General features: G+C 45.7%; 1 protein-coding gene across 3 annotated transcripts in view; it reads left to right on the top strand.

The window, feature by feature from the left end:
* SH3PXD2A (SH3 and PX domains 2A) overlaps positions 1–22,437 on the top strand; it is a 266,897-nt gene that overhangs the window by 34,427 nt on the left and 210,033 nt on the right. For all 3 annotated transcript variants that reach the window (XM_065843086.2, XM_065843084.2, XM_065843083.2), the window contains exon 2: positions 10,785–10,865. In XM_065843086.2, the coding sequence (XP_065699158.1) occupies positions 10,785–10,865 (81 nt within the window). The remainder of the gene's footprint in view (positions 1–10,784; positions 10,866–22,437) is intronic.

Below are 22,437 nucleotides of genomic sequence, written 5' to 3'. Positions count from 1 at the left end.
TTGCACCCTCTGCACACTGGGGAGAAGCGGGCAGCTTTGGTGTGCGGGCGGTGCGGATCAGTAGCACAACCTGGGGACTTTCTCCTCTGGCTGCAGTACAGTCTGGAGACTCATCTTCCAGATCCTCAGCTGGGACACAACGTTAGACAGTATGACTGTCCTGTCCAGCAGCTCTCCCCGTGCCCAGCAGTTAAATATATTTTTCTACCGCAGGATCCCTATATTTGTAGGTTTTAAAGGGGGAGCGATGTTTTGAGCAGAAATGCCCAAAGGTGCAGTATTGCTCTAGGCTGAAAAAGCATCTCTTCCATATCCTTCTATCCCAGGAGGGCAGGGCAAAGCTCGCCCATTCGCAGAACCTGCAGCCCAGTGTGCCGAAAAAACACAATGCGGAAGCTGGTGAGGACAGCTGTCTGTGTCTCTGCCTGTGTGTGGCCCAGGCTGCAACTTGCAGAGCTGAAGAGGGATGGGTTTACGCTGCCTGTGATAATCCTGCGCATCTCGGGCGGGAGAGGGTGTTCCTGCAAGTGGGAAGGCAGGAAGCCAAGCGTGGGAAAAGGAGGGAAAAGGAGGATGATTGCAAGAAGAGTAGGAGGGAAGGAAAGGGCAGAGACAATAGTTCAACTTAGCAAAGAGGCAGTGACTGAGGGTGCGAGGGTTTGGCAGAGTATCTTCCTGCAAACCCTGAAGTTCCAAAGGAAGGAGGTAATTTTGTGTTTAATTCAGTGCTGTGCCCTGACGGGAAAAAATTTGTTCTGCACAGGACTTTTGTTTCAGTTTTCCTGCTTGGGCCAGAAGCTCTGGGGGGCATAAGGAGGGCTCTTCACGTTTGCCTCCCTTTGGCATTTCACAGTGAAATTCAGGCATTCTTTGTAAGATTAGGACACAAAATCATTTTCTTCTTTCAGTCTTCTTCCAACAAGAAATTTGGATTTCTCCTAAGCCTGAAATCAAAGGTCACTGTGGTGAAAGATATTTTTCCAATGACATCTGCACTGCATCTTTCTGAGGTTGTGGAGGTTTGTTCCCTTCTTCCCTAAAATTGGTTTCACATTGTTAGTATTGTCCTGTAGAGAACAAGCATGTATGGTCATACAGACAGTATTGCTTCTTGAATAGTGTTTCCATTTTGACGTTGTCTGTTTTTTCAGTCACTCTTCTAGCATTTTATAATTAAAATACAAACACCTGTCAGCACACTACGCGGGTAGTTCTGTGATGCTTTGCTGGTTGATCCAGTTGATTTTACCTCAAGTTTTATCCCTCAGTCGTGCATGATAAAAGCAGTTGCACAAACTCTATAGAAATGAGAAGAGTGGTTGTTGTTTTGCTTGTTTTGTCAGGGCTGGCAGATCACACCTGCAGTACTGTACCCCTCAGGTCTGGCTTTGTGAATCTGAGGGTCTCTTGGTTTACATGAACTTTCTGTTTCCCTCTACGCAAAATGAGAAGGAAAAAAAATATCCCACTATTCTATGGCAAAATCCCAGGAGAATTTCCATTATTTGGACTAAGAATGTCCCAGAGCTTTGTCATTGTTCTGGAAAGGCCTGGAGGAGTTTTGCTCCCTTTCCCAGGCCCTTGCGTTGCTTTTCCAACACTGCATCTGGGGGTCATATGTAAGGTTACAAATCAAAGCCGAAAGATTTCCATGCTAATATAAACTGCATGCAAGTGTTGGTGCAGAGCAGGATTCCCTAACAGGAGAAGCCAAAAAGGAGGTTGGATTTTAGCAACACCTCTTTGCAACTATCAGGCTGACTGCGCAGAGCATTTTTGTCATTTCTGTAAGTAAGGCTACGTACCCACAGAGTGCAAAACCTGCTCTGTGCCCGTACATGAAACAAGGCCAGCAGTGTCACGGTGCGCTCTGTTTTCTATAGGCCGTGTATGCTCTAGCACTATGCATGTCCTCCATAACTGGTATAATACATCAGTCCAGCCTTGCTGGTACAATGTAGATGGGCCCTTGTTGTTGGAGCAGAAAGAAAGGTACTTGTAGAGATCTCCCACAGGCATCAGTATGTCTGTGCAAAGATGTAAGAGATTTGGTGTTAACTGGAAAACAGTGATTTCCAGATCACATTTTCTCTTTCCATATCTCATCATTCTTGATGCATTTAATGCCGTAACAAGTAGCTTCTCATTAGTTCTCAATTGACCGAGCTATTCCTGTATCCCTGGCCCCAGGGCACTCAATGACAAAAATCTCTTTGCCTTAAATATGAGCAGAGCTCTACTATTCCTATTTTGAACATTCCCCAAGTCAATTCCTCTTGTGTCCGTTCAGCTGCTTCTCTCTTAAGTTTCTCTGATCAGGCAGCATCCTTCTGAAATTTTAGCAGTCCCAGCACCATGAAGGGAATGAAACTCCCCCCATTGGCTTCCATGGGTCTGATGACTTCATAATTGCGGTAAAAACCAGATGCAGGTTGCACCCATTTGGGCTGGGACTGATTTAATTGATAAATGTTTCCCTCATCTGAATGGTGTCAGCGGTGACCAGACAGAGAATGATCTCTTACAGCTGAAGCTAGAAAGATGTGTTATAAACTACGGGGAGATTTTAAAGGAGATCATAGCTGGCCTCAGTACTTTCCTATTAGTTTTAATGTGAGCAGAAGCAGGATGAAGCCAGTTTTGAGCCAATTTTTAAGCTCTGTTCCAGTGTAGAGAATAAAGGCAGGGGAATTAAATTGTCTTCATTTTCAAAATATATTTTTTTGAAAAAGCCATTTTCCCTTTGTGTCTGACCTTTACCCTTTGACCAACACAGCGTCTGTAAGAGATAAGTGACTGGCTAGAGGGATCTCCACCTCATTTCCACAGCCAGCACTGGCACTGAGGACTTCTACATTGAGCCATATTCTTCTGGGGCGATATGTTTCTTTTCAGAACAACTACAAATCAGTTTCTAAAGCAATTTGGTGAAATTGATGCAATTTTTTGTGTTCAAAATCTTTCAGTGAAACTTACCTGAAGGACTTGAAATTCAAGAGTCTCTCTTGTCTGTTGATTGTTGCTTTCCCCAGTTCTTTCTTCTTTTGAACAGAGTTTCTCTTCTTCTACCAAGACATTCTCATATGTTGGGGTCCTCATGAAACACCAACCACCTGCTGGGGAGAAAGGCACAAGAACTGCATTAAAATAATTTATAATTCAGGTGGCATCCAGATTTAAGAGGCAATAAGCTGAAAACTTTTTACCTTCAAGTGAAGCTTGATTATTTTAGGTTGCTTGCCATAGGCAGCATCTTTCAGACCCAGGTAGGGTATTTGAAAAGGCCAGGAGGGAGCCAGGTTTCACAGAGAGCCTGTATGTTCATGTTTCCATTTTATGTTTGTCACTCTAGTATTCTAATGCTCTGTAGGCTTACATGATGTGTTTTCTAATCGTCTGTCATCTCTTAAATGGCAGAAACTCAGTCCAGTGGTTATTCTGCTTCGCAAATATTTCTATCACACGTGGAAAGTAAATGAAGATGGATAGAAACGGGAAACAGAAATAAGAGTCTATGCTGTACTCTGCACAGATCCTCTCTCTCCCTCAGGCATGGATGTAAATCTAAAGGGCGGATGTTGTCCGCTTCTCTTGTCTGCTCTTCCCTGGCAGGGAAGCTGCTATTCTGCTTCCCAAAGCTGGGAGGTGGTAGCAGGGAAGCGATCATGCTATACTAGGCCTGTTTCTTATTCTCTTTCTGTAAGCTGCAGTTATTGGATATGTTGGAGATAAGATAGGAGCCTTGACAGGTCTTTGACGTGACCCAGGATATCAGTTAAAAAACAAACAAAGCCCTGCTAATGCAACACAGATATTGCATGTCTGCAAGAATTAGACACATCATACTCTGCTCACACACGCCTAAGAATGAAGTTAAATGAAGTCATCAGACAAGCCCAACAAGAGGCTTGGAGGTGGTTTGTAACCAAGCCACCGGGCTCCCAGCCATTCCAGTTCTGCAGCTCTCTGGTCAAGTTCTTGTGGCAAATCATGGGTGAAAATTCTACTTTTTGCCTTTTTATACCTCTCATAGCCATGCAAATAACCATGCAAAGAAATGCAGCCAGGAGGTTTTTTCCCCCTTTGGCTCATTGCTTTGGTTTTGTGGATTTTCTTAGCAGGAAGGTGTGAGGAAGGCCTGAAGTCAGTGCTTAAAAACTGAAGTTAGCAAATGCTAAAAACCTGAGGAATGAAGATGAAACTAAATAGAAATTTGAACCATGAGCTTTGAAACCTCATCAATGTACGAGGAAAATATGGGAGGCTGAGTATTGTCTTACCCTGCCTGTGTAAACATGATGAGCTGGATTCATCATTCAGACACAACTCTGACTCGTCTGGTCTGTACCCTCAAAGCTGGGAAACCAGCAAAAACATCTACCCAGGTGCCTCCATCTTCACATGAGCTCCTCTTCCTGTGTTCCCAGGGATGTCTGCTGGCTGGCTTGAGGCAGTTGTTTGCTATTCTCATTTGTGTTTAAGTACTGGGATTTGGCAAAGAGAAGTGGATTTCATGCTGTTTAATTATCCACCAGGAGGAAGGTCTGTGCCCATATGGGATGCAGTAGTGGTGGGGCTTTCTAAACTAGAATTGAATCTCAGAGTATGGCTGTGTTCAGAGCTAGGAGTTAGTTTATTTTTCTTGTACACAGAACAGATTTGATGTGATATGGCTGAAAAGAGAAGCAGCATTAATCCAGCATTAATCCTCTTGCATTGCTGTTCAGAGCTGAAACAAGATCCACAAAAGAAAACAGTGAAGGAAGGAAAACTCTTCTATCCCTTCTTTCCGCTCTCTTATGTTTAATTAGACTGTAAATTAGCTTGCAAATTGTGATGCAAACTGGAATTGCTGTGTCCTGCTTAAATTGCCTGTGTGGTGGCTGCTCACAGATGGGAACTGGTGAACATTGGGTCTGTTTAATTTTTTCCTTCCCAGCATACTGTAACTCTGCTTTGCTTCCAAGACTTAGGTACGTGCCACATTTGTCTGTGAGACCCGTGGGTCGTTTTGGCTTTTTTCTCAGTTACATTTCCTCTGTTGGTAATGGAAATGTGAGCCAGGTAGAAGGATGACCATGAAACTGCATCTGCTTCATGAAAAAGCCAGATGCCCCGCACCTGCGTGCAGCTTGTGTCAGCCCCCATGCTCAGAGCTGGGCTAGGGCACCCTGCCACGGCAGAACCACCCCACAAGCAGCTTTCCTGTTTGGGGCTGCTTGGGTTTCATATTTCTGCTGAGTCTCATCTCTGTTTCTCAGCTCTGTCTTCAAATTCCTGGGGCGAGAGCAGCTCCAGACTGGGGTTGAAAATAGCTCTTCCTTGGCCCTGCCCCGGCTGAACTGTGCTTCCTCAGAGACCATTGTGCTGAAAGGTGACATCATAGTGTGGCACCGGTGGTAAACTCGACATGGGCTTGGGGCTGAGTGTCTGACTTCATCTCTGTGGGAATTTCCTAGGTCTCACAGTGCTTTTCAGGGCCTTCTGGATGCTGGTGAGCTGGGCAAGGAGCCCATGCTTCGCTTTCTGGACCCAGAGTCAAATGTGATCCAAGGCAAGGCACAGGTGATGTGTGCGGGAGGAGGGCTTACGTTCTCAGTGCTTATTCCTGGGGCATTTTACTCTCTCTGCTGCCATGCTGGCTCTTGTATGGAGGACACTGGGGACCCTCACCCTGGGGAAACTCTGGCTAGTGGTGCCAGTGTCTTGTGGGATGGAAGAAGGTACATGAATCAACCATGCCATTTCTGAGAGGCGAACAGCTTTGCTGCTTCAGCCTCATGGGTGCCGAAAGTGCTGTCTCTAGTTATCACTTCAAATCTGGGTCTGCGCCAGTACTGATTTGTACTCATCAGAACATCTTTGACATTAAAAGGGTTATGCAAACAGTAAGTTGGTGAAGTGCCTGTACTCTGGTAATTTAGGGCACAGGTGTATGTTAACTTTGTGAAGGGCTGGTGCAGTTTGAGCTGTTTTCATGTTAACTCCACCAGGTGGGTGAACCGGCTGAAATCTCTGGAAGCCTCGTGGGAGTCAGACTGACTTTGCGTGGAAGTGGACTAGGGAGCGTTCACGTGCTGAGCAGTGCTGGTGGAAAGTTTCCAGCTCACACGCCGTGATAGCATCTGAATATGGGGGAGAAATGGTGTGTTTTACACCTCAAGCGTAATTCACTGGAGGACAGACATCCCACACTTTGATATGAGACTTTGAAGAAACTGATGTTCTTCAGGATAAAAGGGGCTATTGTGATGGTATCTGCATACAAAGTGCCCCATAGTGTTATTTTTTGCATTCTTAAAACTTTCTTAATAGCTGGTATTTACTGTAATTACGTATTAAAGGTTAACAGCACCCTCTCATATGGGTGCAGGCGTATTTCTAGTCTCTGCTGTGCAATCTTGTCTTTGCCAATAGATCTTGTGTTTGTGGATGTTCTTATCTTGGTCTCATCAGACTGCTCATTTCAGGCATGTATCTTCCACTTCAGCTCATCTGGCTCTAGAAAACAAAACATTAGCCTCTAAAAAGCCAATTGAAAAATGAATCACATGAGAATAACCTGAATTCTTTACCTCTGGGGTTTGTGCCAGCTGGAACTGGATATTTTCCATTGAAAACAAGACATTCAATGATAAAGCCATGCCCAATGACTTTTAAGTGAATGCTTTTTGTAGTAGGAAGTCATCTCATCACTTGGTGTAGGCAGTAAAGTGAGAGCAATAACTTCAGTTTGCAATAAATTTTCTGCTCTGTGGCAGGTAGAATGGAAGTTTCCTGGAGCTGAAATTAAACAATAATTAGCAGCTGATAAATTCCCCTTGACATTCTGCACCTTCTTTCTTGCAGCATGAATACTAAAAGCTGCTTATCAAGCTCAGTTCCTGATTAATATTAGCCAGTTTGTACAGACCCACTTGTTTCTCTGAAGAAGGATTTATTTTAAAATACATAGTAGACTAAAAAAAGACAGTATTTGTGAAATTAAAAATTAAAATTTTGTATTGACTGAAGTGACCAGTGCAGTGAGTTGTTTGCAATTTCTACTTAAATTATTTATTGCTGAGGACTTTTTTTTTTTTAAGGATTTTTAAGGTGAAACATTTGAATAGCGGCTGCATTCTGACTCCTTTATGGTCATGAACATGGCAGATATGCAAAGCAGATATTTTTATTGTAAGTAAATAATTATCGTACTAATTTGTAATTTGCAATCACGATTAGAGTTTAGTTCTGTGCGTGTATGGACTGTAGGAAAGCACTGTACTCACAGGGAATGGCTTGCTCCAAAACATGTAAGATGCTTTGATTTTCTGTTTATCAAGCAGCAGTGTTCTGAGGGCCCTGGACTCTCTGGAGGGCAGGACCAGCTCTGTGCTGGGGTAGTGGCACGTGTGGCTGGTTTTGGGGAGCCGTCAGATGCCACGGAAAGCGCTCCCTGGGCTCTGCAGGCAGCTCTCCAGGGCGATGCCGGGCACTGGAGCGTGGGACGGCTCTCCCTATTTATCTGATATTTCCTGCTGCATCCTTGTCCCGTTGCGTGTGTGTGACCTCGGGCTCCCCCAGGACTGCTGTTCTCATTCTCCCCAGGGATATCATTGATCGCTTTCACAGTGATCCGTTTTAAGATCTGAGTAAAAAAATGACGAGGTGAGCTGATGTAATGTTCGCTGCTCGTGAAAAGGTTATGGGTCCGGCTAAGGCAGCAGAAGTAAATAATCACCAAACTCTGATCTCTGAGAGAGAGAAATGTGATATCTGAGGCTTTTGAAACCTTTAGACCTTGCTTTTAAAATCTGGCATTTTACAGATCTCTTCTGAGTTCAGGCAAACAGTTATTCCCCATTATTTTAAATGGTGGCTTTCAAAAAGCAATTTGATTTATGCAAACAAGCAAAGAAAATCAATAGCCATTTCTGATTTTGCACTTACGTACCACCATACTGGCTTTGAGCCCATTTGTTTCTTGCTTCACAGAGTTCTGGGTTATGATTAAAGGCTTTTCTTGCTCCTGCTATGATCTTCCCATGAAACAGAATTCAGTGCATCTGCATGCTGCTTGATTCATCACTTGCTGAGCTTGAAGAGACTGAAGACTCAAAAAGCCTTAATTGTGCTTTTGAATGTGCAGCAAAATCCTGCTTGTCAGTGCCAGCTTTGCTCTCGCAGAGGCTGGATTTCAGAGCGGGAACCGTATCTGCACCCTGCAGTGGGGTCCTGCTCCTACACCTGCACCCAACGCATCCAACCTCTTGCCCAGAACATCTCTTTGCACGCAGCTCCGCAACATCTTTTGTGATGGGGTGTTGTGCCACTTATGGCACCACTGAACAATGCTGGACTCTTAAAGCAGGATTAACTGCTGTCTGGAACAGATCTTGAGCAAGGAGATTTGCAGGCTGTTAAAAATCTGGGGATGCACAGTTTGTGTGGCTTCTGAAGAGTAGCATGGAGAAGCCTGAGTTGCCATGAAATTCAAAAAGCCCGGATGTCTGTGGCATATGTGTTTTGTTTCTAGCTTCTGGAGAGAAGATGCATAATTAAAATAAAAATATAATCTTTATTTGCATCTGCAATATGTTTCTGCTATGCCTGTCTCATCCCCTTTGTGAGAACCTGGGGCCAGAATTACAGTATCTGAAGTTGCTCTTGGATCCCAGTCAGCTCCCATCTGTCATGATCTGTTTTTAATCGAATGGGTTTTCCATCTGAAAGTAGCTGTTGGATAGAGAATGAGTAGAAATATTTGTGTTGTGAATTAGCTCAGAGTGGAGCTACAGACATTTTTTTTTCTTCACAACAAACACATGGAAAAATATTCTTCAATGTAGTGTGGCTGGCCTGAAAATTGGCAACAGCAGCTTCCTTCCCAGGCTCTGAGTCCTGCTTTGTCTGCGGGGGTCAGATCTTTAAAGGGGACCTGAAATTTTTATGTTACTCAGTTTTATCTCCCCTTCATGAAGCAGGACAGTACTGGTGTCACCAGTATGAGGGTACTGCGGGAGGGAGGTTGAGTGGCTTGGTTTTGGAGGAGAAAAGTAAGACGCAGCAGAGGAGTAACCTGGGTTTGCTGAGAGTTGTGCTCTCACCCGTGGGCAGCCTTTCCTTTGCCAGCCTTGACGGTCTCTGCTCTGGTGCAGATAGGTTTGGTACAATAACTGGGTCAAATTCTGGTTCTTGGTCCCTCAGTGCTCTGTGAAAGGCCCCAGATCTCCTTAACAGCTCAGTGTGTCCCGTTCTTAAATACCATGAAACCAGGCTGTAGGAGATGGGGAACAAACTGCCTTGGGGGCTGAACATGGTTGTAACAAGGAGAGAGGGAAGTGAGTAGTGAGGCTGTAGGACCTCCATGGTTTCCAGGACATCAGATGACAGCTCTCTCCTACCAGGAAGGAAGAAGAAGGGAAAAATCCCTTAGCAGTCCCTGGAAAAGCATTGTTAAAACTGTTCTTCATCATCCCTCCAGGGGTTTTCATGCAATACCTTCTATCATTAAAAGGACAGAGGCAATTACTCTGCATCAGCCCCTTGGAAAATGGACTAGTGTCCTGGGGGAGATGGAGAAGAGGGTGATGTTTATCCATCCCCCATTGCTGGAGACAGAGCTTCGTGTCTGCGTCCATGGCAAAGGGGAGAGCTGCTGCTGCAGCGCTGGGGCTGAGGGAGGAGGGATGCTTTCCTGTTTCCTCTGCCAGATCCTTATCTCACTCCATATGTGAAACCTGGAAATTGCTTTAAAGACCCAGGAGCTGGCCTAGCTGCGATTTCCATTACATTGGTGTTACGTAGTCACCCACAGTGGTCACCCTCGATTGCTCCATCCTGTGTTTGCTGGAGTCTTTTTGTGTATCTGTCATCAAGGTAGCAGAGCAAGCATTTGGCCTGAAGGCCAGAGTATAAGAAAGCAGAATATCGCTCAGTTTTTCCTTTTTAAAAAAATGCTTTGGAGGTACTAGGGTCAGAAGGTATATAAATATATATAGCTGTGTACATGTGCGTGCAAATAATTTTTTATCAGAGTTTCCGGCAAAACAGTGTTTCTGTAAGATGGTTGTTTTGGGGATGGACTAGGGCTGGACAAGGGAAATCCTGAGCTTGTTCTGTGCTTGTGTTGCTGTTTCCACTGATGTAAGAAAACATTGTCACTCTCACTGACCTGCTTTCCATCACCTTTGAATCAGTCTGATAGGTGCCAGAGGTGCTGAGCAGAGCAATGTGTCTCAGCAAGGGCTGTGTGCTGTAGGGTCAAGCTGTTGTTGCACATATACAGGTGTGTGTAAGTGGTTGTGTTGCACGGCTGTAATCTCACAAATGCCTGGACCTGAGTTCCCTTTGAATTTCCTTGTTGAACTGCAAACATGTCTTGTCTGGGAAAGGCCATGATCACGTTTCTGTATGCAAGGAAATCTGGAGCATGGGGCTGGACATTAGCAAGCCATGATGGGCTGTTGCTTCAGAGGTGGTAGAGAGCAGGGTGTGCTACTGCGTGCTAGAAAATGTGTCATCACTTGATTAAAGCTTTTGTCCCAGAGAGAGCAAAATCAGTGGGATCTGGTGATGGAGACGGCTGGGACACCACTGGGTGCTCTCCTAAGATGTCTGCTAAAGGCTGCAACAGGGAAACAGCTTTAATTTAGGCTAGTCCTGCACCTAGCATTATATTCCTCATTGTGAGCAGGAGTGGCCAATGAGATGCAGAATTTACCTCTAGTGACTGTCCAGCCTTTGGAGATATCCTGTGCTTCAGAACCCACCATAACTTATGTTTTCTTTTCCCTGAACAGGTCTATATCATCAATGTAACATGGTCTGACCTGACTTCCCAGATCATCTACCGGAGATACAGCAAGTTCTTTGACCTGCAGGTAAATCTGTTTTGTCTAACATGAAGTATTATTATTACTCACACTTCTAATAATGTTCCCAGCTGGGTTAGTTGTGCCTTTAAATAGGGCTTTGTGCTTGCTTGGTCTGTTACATGTCATGATCTTGAAACTTTTCAGACTCTGTCCGTGTAGGGTATAAGATAAGTGGGTGGTATGCTCACAGTGAGTAACTTGCACTGTGAAGACATTTAAAGCTGATATTTTCATGAATGGTTCCTATTGAAAAGGGAATCTAATTTTAAATACTTGAGATGCACTTAGAACAGCAAAGTAACTACATTTTGGGCCCCCAGAAACTACTTACCCAAATTGCTGAAAACAACAGAGCTTTTGCACACTCCCACAGCAGTGCAGCAATGGAGATGGTAGTGGAAACCTTCCAAACCCTCCTCCTAACCATCTACCCAGCCAGCTGGTGTCCTGGCTGTTGCAGTATTGCACAGTTCCCTTGCTGTAGTCTGTGCTTGTGTATTTAGATTTCATCGAAAGCTTTCTTGCTGAGTAGCTGTTGGCTGAAGTCTGAAGCCAGGAAACTAGGAAAGTCCAAATTACAAAGTTTCAGCATGGACATCAGCTGCTTTGTTTCTGGTGGTGGTCCATGGCACCTGCATGTTTAGGGAGAATTTTCTGGCTCTTGTCCTACTTAGCAATAATCCAGATCCATTGATACCTTTGTAGGCAGCAAAAACTGCCTGGGTTATCAAATCGCTGTTTGGAGACAGGTGGAGACAAAAGCTGTGGTTTGACAGACTACTGAACTTTGAGGGAAATGTCAGTTTTGGGCTGGAGCTTGTGGTTGGAGCTGGGCTGTGCTTAGAATATCAAATGAGTCTTCAGAGCAAGTAATAAGGTTGTATGCAGCTGGCTGGGCTGTGTCCTGGCAAATAACATTGAGCTGGTTTGCTTTGATAAATTAGGGAAAAAAAATTCTTCCCTTGGGTACCTGATCTGAGATACCTTGAAGAGTTCTAGTTTCATTATTGCTCCACCTTTTAGTGTCATTTCTGGTACTTGGACCTCTCTAGCCTTTTCTGCAAGCTATATTGGTTATGGCCTCCTAGCTTTTCTGGTGGAAAATGGGACCATTTCTATGGCCAGTCCTGATTTCTGTGTTTGCTGTGTGGCTGGAAGACAAAAGAGGGATGTTCTTAAGCTTCCTCTTCTGCCCCTCTCCATTTCTTACTGGTCTGAAGCACCAGGTCTGCCAGTCCCGTTGCTGTGAAGAGTATGTCAGTGGCTTCTTTGTGTTTCATGTACCTGCTGAAGATAATCACATAATCACAAACATTTGTTGTCACCATGCAGGTTGTGGTCAAAACTGTTTCTTTCTCTCTTCTTTTCCTTTTTGCCCAGTTCTGTTTTCATGTATATGTTCTTCTGGGTCTCCTGGCCTTTCCTGGTAGGTTTGAAAAGTTCCCATCAAGCACGGAGTTATCAATGGGGTTAGTGTGTTGGACAGGAAATGATGTCTCAATCAGGGACTGAGTCCTGAAAGGTCCCATTGATAAGTGCAAGGGGGCCTAGCGCCAGTGGAAAACTCCTGCTTGCACAAGGCTTCTCCCCCCACGAGAAAATACGACAAGAAAGTAACAAAATTCCCTTCCTTAACCCTTTTTCCTCCCAGGGATCTCTGTCGGGGCCACCACTGTGTGAGCAGTGACAGCCTTCCCCAACAGCCTCTGTAGCTCTTGCAGCTTGAGGTGAACAGTTACCAAAAGCAAGGTCTTCACCTGGGATTTCAGTGGTTTTGTCGTGTCTCTGTAAGCCTCTCACTGTGACGATCTGTGCCTCAGTTTCCCATCTGTAGGATGGGGATAATGCTCTGTGTACTCAGGCTTGCTGTAAGGTGATTTTAGACTCCCAGAGGTGATTTTTTTTTTTTTTTGCTATTATTGATGCTGCCAGAGCATCTCCTGGGTGAGGCAAGGGAAATGGGCACTGAGTCTTGAATTGCAACTTGTATTTACAGCTCTAATGAAGCCAGCAAAAGGAGTTGGAAAAGCAAATGAAAGGATAGGGCACATTGGGACACCTTTCCATTTGGGGAAACTCATGGCTTGATGTGCAGTGATTCTTGTTCAGTAGCAAATGTTGCTTTACCACAGCACATGGGTAAGCAGGAGTGAAAAGCTACATTGCAGGGGGTGTTGAACTAGATAACCTTTAAAGGTCCCTTCCAACCCAAACTATTTTATGATTTTTTTGTAGAAGCTCTGCAGCCTCTTTTCCAACTGCTTGCGATTGCTCGGGCTTAATGCTTAATTAATGGCTCCCTGTATCAGGTGAACCTGCTTTTAGTGTCTCTGCAGGTTCAAGAAGCTGCAACAGGGAGATCCTTGCAGCATTTATAGGAAAATCATCCTGATGTTGTAAAACAGCTGTTTCAGGGCTTAGCAGTGGAGGATTCCCCATGTATGCTGTCTGAACCATGACTGGCCTGTAGCAGGGCTCTAGACTGGGCTGTATCTTGCCTTGCAGACAGCGATTCTCAGTCACGCTACGATTTGCTGAATGGAGGAGCGATGTTTTCAACAGAAAGCCCAGAGCAGAGCCTTTCATTATGAAAGCTGGAGAGCAACATGTGATGTCAGCTCGCATTGCTCGAGTGGTTGAACCTGACTCTTGGTAATGGAACATGTAGTAACTATTCGGTGTGCCATCTGCTTTTTGGGCATCAATGTAGTCTCCTTAGATCTCTCTCACTTCATTCCAAATGAGGAAATGGCCTGTGATTTCCATGTTTTTGGTGGAAACTAGAACTTCTGACCCAGCAGTGGTTGGCCCTGTGTTTTGTGACCTAATACCACATGTGGTAATGTGGCCTTAGCATAATCAATTGACTTGGTAGTGTCCTTGCTTATCCCCATGTGGCCTTTCCAGCAGGAAATCAAGCAAATGCTCAGTGAATAATGCTCAGGTAGTTCACAGGTACCACTCCTGTCCAAAACAGCTGGAATCTGCAGGTCTCTGCCACCTCCACTCATCCCACTGTGTCCATGACAGAGATGAACTTCAGGGCGTCCTAAGCCTGCACATGTCTCATTTGCTCTTGACTGGAAGTGGAGGAACAAGGGCTGACTTGTAATGGCTTAATCAGGACTGCAATGCCTGGTGTTGACAGTGACACTGGATAGGAGCCATGGGGAGACCCAGAGGGCTGCCCAGGGGAAAGGAAGGAGGAATACAGGTAATTAATTTCACTACTGCAATTTTGTATTTCTTTAAAAATGAGCCCACGCTTCCCCAAATGACTGTCTCTGTGGGAAATGGCTCAGTGGTTTTCAGAGCCCTTGCATTATTGGATACTGAGTTTTTTTTAAACACTTTCTAGCAAATCCTCTTAGGCACTGCAGGCAGTAAGAGGCTGCTCTGTTCCAAGGATTCAAACCCCAGAAGTGTTTGGTTGTGTTATTTCAGCAGTGCATATGCTTGAATTGGAAGTCAGGCTGTTTTCAAGATGAGAAATAGGACAGTGAGACTGGACATACTGTGGGATTTGAAAGCTGGACTTTGCCCCAGGAAGGTGTGAGAAGTATAGCAAACAGAACCCAATGTAACAAGGAAAGTGTCAGCCCTGTGCTGCTTCAGTGAGGGCAAGAGATCTACAAACACGTGCTTAAATTAAATCAGGGTGTTGGTGCATCGTTTGATTGTGCAACCAAGTCGCATCTGCTACTGAGTGTGGGTCAAATGATGGCAGCAGAATACATGCGGGTGCCAACTTTTCAGTAAACAGGATTGAAAATATTGAATTATCTCTGCATAGATGAAAGCATTATGACAAATTGCTTGTCAAGTCCAATGATCTGTTGTCTGTCACCCCGGGGAGGCATTTGCTCCTGAGCACCATGTGTGTTCAAAGCCACCTCCTAATGTAATATTTTAAGTGCTGCTTTCTCATGCACTCTGTGCCTGGCTGCTCAGCTCTTGTGCAGAGCTGGGGTGCGTGATGTGAACGTTTCCTGTAGCTGGTGCTGACCCTCACAGCAGGCTGGTGGCTTATTCCTGCACATTTCCTGGGTGCTGTTTGAGGTCTCCATTGCTGGTGCACTTGCTGGTGGTGGTAGCAGAGTCCTCTCCTGAGTTGGTAGTTCAGGTCAGCAACGCTCCTGTTGTTCCCAAAGATGCTGAGAAAGGACACTGATCTATTGGGATATCAGGGATAACTCCTGACATTTCCACTCTGCGTAAAAGACATCTACAGGTGTAAGGCTTGTGTTTTTCTTGCTGGAAAGTGCTGTCAAAGGCTGTGAGCAGGATGGGGATTTGTAGTTGGGTATGTGCATAAATAATTACCCAAAGCATAAGGTGGAGAAGTGTGGGGATGCAGCCAGTTCACCCTCTCAGTGGCCATGCTGGCCTGGGAAGCAACAGCAGTGTTTGCAACCAGCATGTGTGAAGGGTGGCTCTTACCCCGCTCCCACCTCACCCTGCCCTTTGCTCAGTACCACCCTGGGCTTTGTACAGATGTCATGACCCCAGTTGTGTGCTGCCCCTCGCTGCTGAGAAACCCTCTCCCCAACAAACCAAACAGGAAAAATGTGACCATGCTTCAGTGCCTGGTGTCTTAGCATAAATCACCAGCAACTCTTCTTCTGCGCTTTATCCAGCAACTCCAAGTGTTCTGGTCTGATTTCATGCCTGTCGTTGCCTACAGTTAGAGTACGAACAGGACCAAAGCCTCGGCAGAGGGACCAAACCCTACATTCAGATACCGGCCTCTCCGTTGCTCCCATGAGGATGGCTGGGCCTCCATGTGCAGAGCTGGGGAAGGATCCTTTCTCACAGTAGTGAAATGCAGCTTTCTTCAAGGCAAAGCACAGCATCTGGCTTTAGTGGCGTGCCATAATCCCACGTTGTGTTTCTGGTCATGTGAGAGGTGAACACTGTCCCCGCCGAGCCACGGCAGGAATGTTAGGTAGGCAGATTGCCGTCTGTCCACACAATCACCCACACAGACACTTTGGCTGCAAGGAGGCATCTGAAATGTCACTATTTTGAAAATGAAAATAAACAGGGCTCTGTTCAAGTGTTAGCTTTGTGTATTGGTTAGCGAAAAATTATCTGGCTGATGCAGCGTGCTGATCTAAGCGGGTTTTCTTCAAAGTGGTGCAGAAAGAGGAACTCACTAGCAGCCAATTAGAACATAAAAAAAAAAAAGAATATCAAGAATTTTATTAGGGAGAAGAAAGAGATGTAACTTGTTTCCAGGCTGACGATAAAATATCAAGATCTTCATTTGTTATTGCTAGGGTCATCCCGATTGTTTACAGTGCTATAATGGAGTAACTGAGCATTGAAGAGGACATTAAACAAAAATGGTGCTATAAAACCCAGTAATTATAGTCTGTATTTTTGCTTTTTTTGCTCACACTGGAGTTTATCTGAACGCTGCTGCTCTTGATCGTTCTTCCGTTACATGCTCTTTTGTGCAAACATCCCTTTCTCTGTTACCTCCAGCTGTATCAAATATTGTAACACCCACTCTGGTTTCCAGTTTGGTGGTAGTAACTGTGCCACATGTCTGAGCACTCTGCGTTTCAGTGGGTCACCATGATTTGACACAGGCCCTGACAGCTTTCGGGGGCAGAGCTAAGGGGGAATCAGTGCCGGGTGCCTGACGTGATTCTGATGGAATTGCATATATTCATTCCGTCGGTTAATTGCTCAAGTGGAGACCCACAGTCCCTAAATCTGGTGGTCCAGTGCAGTAGTGACTATTTTTGTAGGACCTGTGACATTTCATCGTTTTAGCTCTGCAAGAGCAGTGAATGGACAAGCCCAGGCATGTGCTAAATTTATCAGTGGTGAAGAGTGTAGGTAAGAATGCAATGGGGCAAGCATGCTCCTGCATTTGCGAATGTTGATTCCTAACTCTCCACCTGCCAGCCCTTTGTAGCAGGATGAGCAGAATTACTGCCTGGTTTTCTTGGTCACCCACAGCAGCAGGGTCACTCTGCGGTGTGCAATGTTTCTTTCCATAGGTGCCACCCTGCACACAGCTCCTGGTGCTGCGGGAAGGGAAGGAGGGGTGTGGATGTGGCTTCATGCGTGATGCAGCTTGCCCCTCTCACAGCGTGGGAGGTTTGCGTTAAAAAGATTCCCAGCCTCTGATGAGCTCAGGAGCGTTTCTGTTGGGCTATGTGTATGTGTCTGAGGGTGCATATGGAAACAGGCAGAAAAGCTGGAGGAGAAGGTGGGGTCGAATACGATGGGGAGGAGGTGAACAACATGGCAGAGAGTTGTTGCATCAAGCTGTGGTGTGATGAGTGCACAGTGAAACAAAGGGCAAAGGAGGAGAAAGGGAAGATTTTACTTACTGGTGTTGCTCCTATTGGGCTGCGTTCACAGCAGGGGATCTGGGCTCTGCAGTCAAAGCATGTGCCTCCTGCTCTGGGCTGTGCTGGCCTTGGCCAGGATGGTCTGGGTTGCAAGGATCACATTTTCTTCTGCTCCTGTTCCCTTGGTGTGAGATGCTGGGCCTCAGAATCCCAGCCCTGCTGCAGATATTGGGAGCTGCTGTGAAATCCTCATCCAGCCCAGGGACTTGGCTCCATATTTGATCCATGAGGTTCAGAACCAGGGCTTGGCTTCAGGGCTGTCCCTGATAGCGATGGGGCTGTGGGGATGAACTTTGCTGCAGCAGCTGGGATGTAGGGTTTGTTCTGAAAACAGCTTCCTTAAGAGCAGGACTGAAACTGAAACAAGCCTGGGAAAATTCATAGGAAATCTGAACCTGGCTCTGTCAACATGTCTGTTCCCAGAGGTCAGCACTGGCCCCTTGGGGAGGAATGGCACGTCCTTTCTTCCGAGTAAACACAGGCCAGTTGTCTGCTGCTACTGTCCCGGACAGTGTGTGAAGGGGCCGGCAGTGGCAAGGTTTGCAGGCGATGCAGAAAACCAGATTTCCAGGTGGAGCCCTGAGCTGCGAGCGCTGACCCTGCCTCCCGTGTTTCGGCAGCTGTGCTGGAACTCCCGGTCCAGTCGCGCCTGCAAGACTTGGCTCTTAGTAGCAGAGACCCCTCCCAACGCCTGCCCTCAGAAACATAACCCGGCAGCAAGCTTGCCAGCAACAGAGCTTGCTGGGGGAATTGAGATGCCCCTGGAAACTGACCAACCAACCAACCAAAAAAATCTGAATAGCTGATATGGTTATTGAACTGAGAATGGTTGTCTCAACTGATTTAAAGGATATTTAAATACCATTTGTCCTTCTAGCCCTCAGTCAGTGTTTTAGGATACCAGCTGGCTTGGGGCAGTGTGTTTGTCTTCAACGAATAAACGGAATTGTTTATAATTCTTATTTCCATCATTATTTAAATGTTTGCTTGGCAAAACAATCTGTTCAGCTTCCAGTATTTGTTTCTAGAGACTTTACACGTCAAACAAAGATGAGGGCCATGATGGGGAAATGGCAAAGTGCCGGCCAAGCTGCAATAGAGGACACGTTCAATGAACATGGCAAATGACCTGCAGTTGAGAAAGTGACCTAGCCTGTTGGAACCCTCCCCTTCGTTCTTCTGTGCTTGTCAGCCTCAACAGCACCTGCTTGAACAATGCTCATACTCTGCAGTATGGGAATCCTCTCTGTGGTAGCTACGAGATTATATTTGGCGCTCAGCACCAATTCAGTATACTCCCCTGCTTGCCCCATGTGTAGGTCTGGCCAGGACACAGGTGAGCTTAGAAAGTGAGGTGGTGGCTCAGCCAGCTCCTCAGGCTGTGATGGCAGCAAGGACAGAATAGAGATGATACCCACACCACCCCGTCTTGGTAGTTTGGGGATTCAGTAGAGATACCCCTCTGTAATTATAGGAATAGGTTTTACTATCAAAGGATTAAGGTTTTTATTTTCTCTGGGGGCTAGTGGCAGTCAGAGGTGTGTCTCCAACAGTGCCATCGTAACCTCTCTCTGTGCACAAAAGGTTTTGCAATACCAGGAACACCCAAAGGAGTCTTACACATTCTAGACAAGGTGGCAGTGAGGTTCTGGCTCTCTGTTTAGGTGGTTGTCCTGACCCAACTGTGAGATGGGAATCTCTGGAAGCTGTATCTCTGAGAGTTATGTCTTCCTCCATTCCCTTGCTGCAAAAGACCAGTGTCCGGGACCCCACCATGGCATCAGTGACTGTGATGGATGTTGTTTGGGTTCATTGCACCACGTGGGCATTGTTTCATACAGTGCTGAAATTCTTCTTGATGTTGTGGAGTCACCATCCCTGGAGGTATTTAAAAGGTATTTAAATGAGGTTCTTAAGGACATTGTTTAGTGCTAGAGTTAGTTTAGGTTTTGCTTGGACTCAATGATCCTGAGGGTCTCTTCCAACTGAAATGATTCTATGATTCTATGACAAGTCCTTGTTTCCCTGGAGTTCATGTCCTGTGTGTGGAATTGGTAGTATTGAAGCATTTTATGACACCATCAATAAGCTTTTGCTTTATCTGACCGAAATTAAATACCAATTCACTTCTAAGGTCTTATAGGAGTTGTAGGCTTCTCTGAAGATGAGGTTTTCCCTCTGCCCTTTTTATCTACTCATGGGCTGGGCTGTGACAATCAGAGCCACTCCAGAGGGGCTGCACAGTCAGTGACCTGCTCTGATTGCTGAAGGGAATTCGCTGTTGCTGCTGATTTTCTGCCTTTTGCAGCCTCTGAGCAGAAGTTGGTAGCTGTTCTTTAGGCAGGCTTCTGATCCTAGAAGTAAAACAAAACTTAATTATGCTACAGGCTCTATATGTAGTTAGAAAAATCAGTACATTGGGTTTTTGGTTTGTTTGTTTTGGGTGGTGTTTTTATTGTTTCTTCTTTCTTTTGTTTTTAGAAAGATTGGGAGCATCACAAAGAGGTTGTTAACTTCTTTACTGCGTCCTTTTAACTATACGTGGTCTCCTACTGCTCTTCCTCCACCTTCTTGGAGAGCATCTTCCATCGTCACTGTAGGGGAGTGCACGTATGAATGCACACAGACATACCTCTGATCCCTGCTGGAATAAATCAGAATTACTCAACTATGTGCTTTTGGCCAGCAGAGAAATTGTTTGTCAAGATAAGAGCCTGGGCCCAAGGGGGCTGTGTGTTTTTCAGTCTGCTGCTTCTTCAAAGTCCTGTGGAGCTGCAGGGTGCAGCGCCTGGATGGTGTGTGATCCAATGTGGGCAATGCTTTGGAAATTGCTGCCTCTGATGGTGCGTTTTGCTCTGTGTGATTTCACGAGACTCAGATCCCACATTGAGTGCCCTGTCTATCTCATCAACAAGGGAGGAGTGTGAACTCCCTCTCTGAGGTGCATGATGATGATGCTGGGACAGCATTGACTGCCAGCTCTGCTTCATGGAGAAAGGCCTTGGGGGTCCAGAGGGGAGTGTGGAGTTACAAAGTGGCTCCGATTTCAGGTGGAGAGTGAGAGCTCATAAAGCAGAGCTCCCTCAGGAGACCCAATCTATGAAAGAGCAGCTGTTGGAAGTATCCTGGGTAGGTGCCCCCTGCAACTGCTCTGAGCCTGGGCAGCTGGACCAGAGCTTCTCCTGGCTGCAGAGTTACAGCTACCATCAGGGAAATGTTAGAAAGAAAGTGAGTGGCAGAGCTCAGCAGTGATGGAGTCTCACTGCCTATTAAGAGCCCGGTGGGGTGGGTTTTTTAGAGGATGTGTGGACTTTGCGTATGAGAGAGAAGCCCGCACTGAAAGCTCTTCACCTAAAGCTGTGTATGCTTTGGGAAAGATTTGGGAAAATTCAGCTGTGATGCCAGTTTCCGGTTCAGCTTCTCTCTCCGGTTTGGATCTGGCAGCTGTGAAGTAATGCCACATTACCAGGTGCTCATATATTCATGGGATACTGTTTTTAGAACAGGACAAAGACTGGAAGAGTCTCTGTGGATATTATTTGGAACCCATAAGCAAATCGCTTTACCTGCTTTTTGCGTGTATGCATTTTTTATGAATTATCTAGAAAGAGTTTAACTTGAGCGGAGTCCAATCCAAGAATCTCAAGGAAGCTCTGCAGAACTGTAATGGATAGCAGATTTCCCAGTGGATTAATTTGTATTGTCTGTAGTGGGAACCTGATTTATGAAGAATTAAAGCCTGCTGAGGAACAGGAAGGGTACAGAAAGCAGTGAAATTAGTCAAAAGGGTTACTTGATTGGAGGGAGTAATTCCCTTGCTTTCTAGAGGTTTGTTTTGTGAAGGTTCTTCTTGTCAGTACCTACATCCCATGCCTATCACTAACCTGGAGGCTGCAAAGGTGGTGAGGACACTGCAATGCGGGAAAGTCTCTTCTGGATACAGCCACAAAGAAGAAAAGTAGCAAGTTCCTCCAAATTAACTGGGTTGACTTAGATCACCTGAGGAGGATTTAGGCCTATTTCATACCTGTTGATTGTTTTTCATGTTGAAAATTAAATGCATTGAAATGCATGAGTCCCTGCAAGGTTGCGGTGATAGTGGAGCGCACGTGTTTAGAAAAACATGCCTGAAATTGCCAAAAATTCTGAACGATAATAGAAAATTTTGGTATTGGACCCATGCCTCCCGGTTTTGTCCCTGGACAACATGTCGTACAAGGGATTATGCAGAATTGTAGCAAACCTGGGCTGAAAGTCTTTCTTTAGCTGAGCATGTGCAGGTTCAACGTACGCCTCCTGTGTTACCCTACCTCCATCTCCATTATTGTGGTGTTGGAAGGTCTCGTCATAGCCGATTAGGTCTCCACAGCAGGATTTGAAGCTCAGCTTTGGGAGGAGCCCACTTGTTTGTTAACCTTGTTCCAGGTTTTGTTTGCTGGAACAATAAAATGCAGGAGAGCAGTTTGGCTGTGGGACCAGCCCCAGCCAAAGCTACAGCTCTGAGGCTGCTCTCACACAGGCAGTGAATTCTCCCAGTGCCACTTTATTAGCGTATTTCCTCTTTTACCACAGATCAAGATCAGCCTTTTTTTTTTATTTTCTGGATGCTCTGTGTGAAAATTAAATTCCTCGGCAGGATTTTTCCATGGCCTTTCTTCCCTGAAGCACGCAAGCCCAAAAAGTTCAGGCATGACAATTCCACCCCCTCCACCACTTTGCCGCTTTCCCCTAATCGCACTCAGCTTTCAATTATTTATACTGCTGGAAAATCGCATGGAGTTCACACCCCCAGCCCTGAAATACAATTCTGCTTTTGTGCAGGGAATACAATCGTTCACTTTCATTAAGTGTGCAGAGACTGAGATGAGAAGTGCCTGTTGTGTTCGCATCCCTTGGCTTGCGATGAGAGGAGCTGGTTGTTTTTGCAAACGTCCTAAATAGCCCTGCAAGGGTTATGGAGAGTTTATTTACATTATTGCATTTAAGTGCAAATAGAAAATTGCCTAGCCATAATGGAAAGGTTATGCAGGGCTCTGTCAGGGTTCTTTTCCCTGCCACCTCGCCCCTCCCAGCCTTCTGCTCCTGCAGGCTCAGATGTGGGCAGGCTGTGTCTGGAAGGAGCTTTAGGTCTTGGTCCTGTTACACCAGGCTTTGCTTACAGGACAAACAAAAGTATCAACTGGCGTCTCTTCCACTGTGGGCTGTGTGTA

Source organism: Patagioenas fasciata, chromosome 8, assembly GCF_037038585.1.
Source record: "Patagioenas fasciata isolate bPatFas1 chromosome 8, bPatFas1.hap1, whole genome shotgun sequence".
Lineage (NCBI taxonomy): Eukaryota > Metazoa > Chordata > Aves > Columbiformes > Columbidae > Patagioenas > Patagioenas fasciata.
Note: the sequence above shows the minus strand (reverse complement) of the source record. Positions and strands in the feature narration are given on the sequence as shown.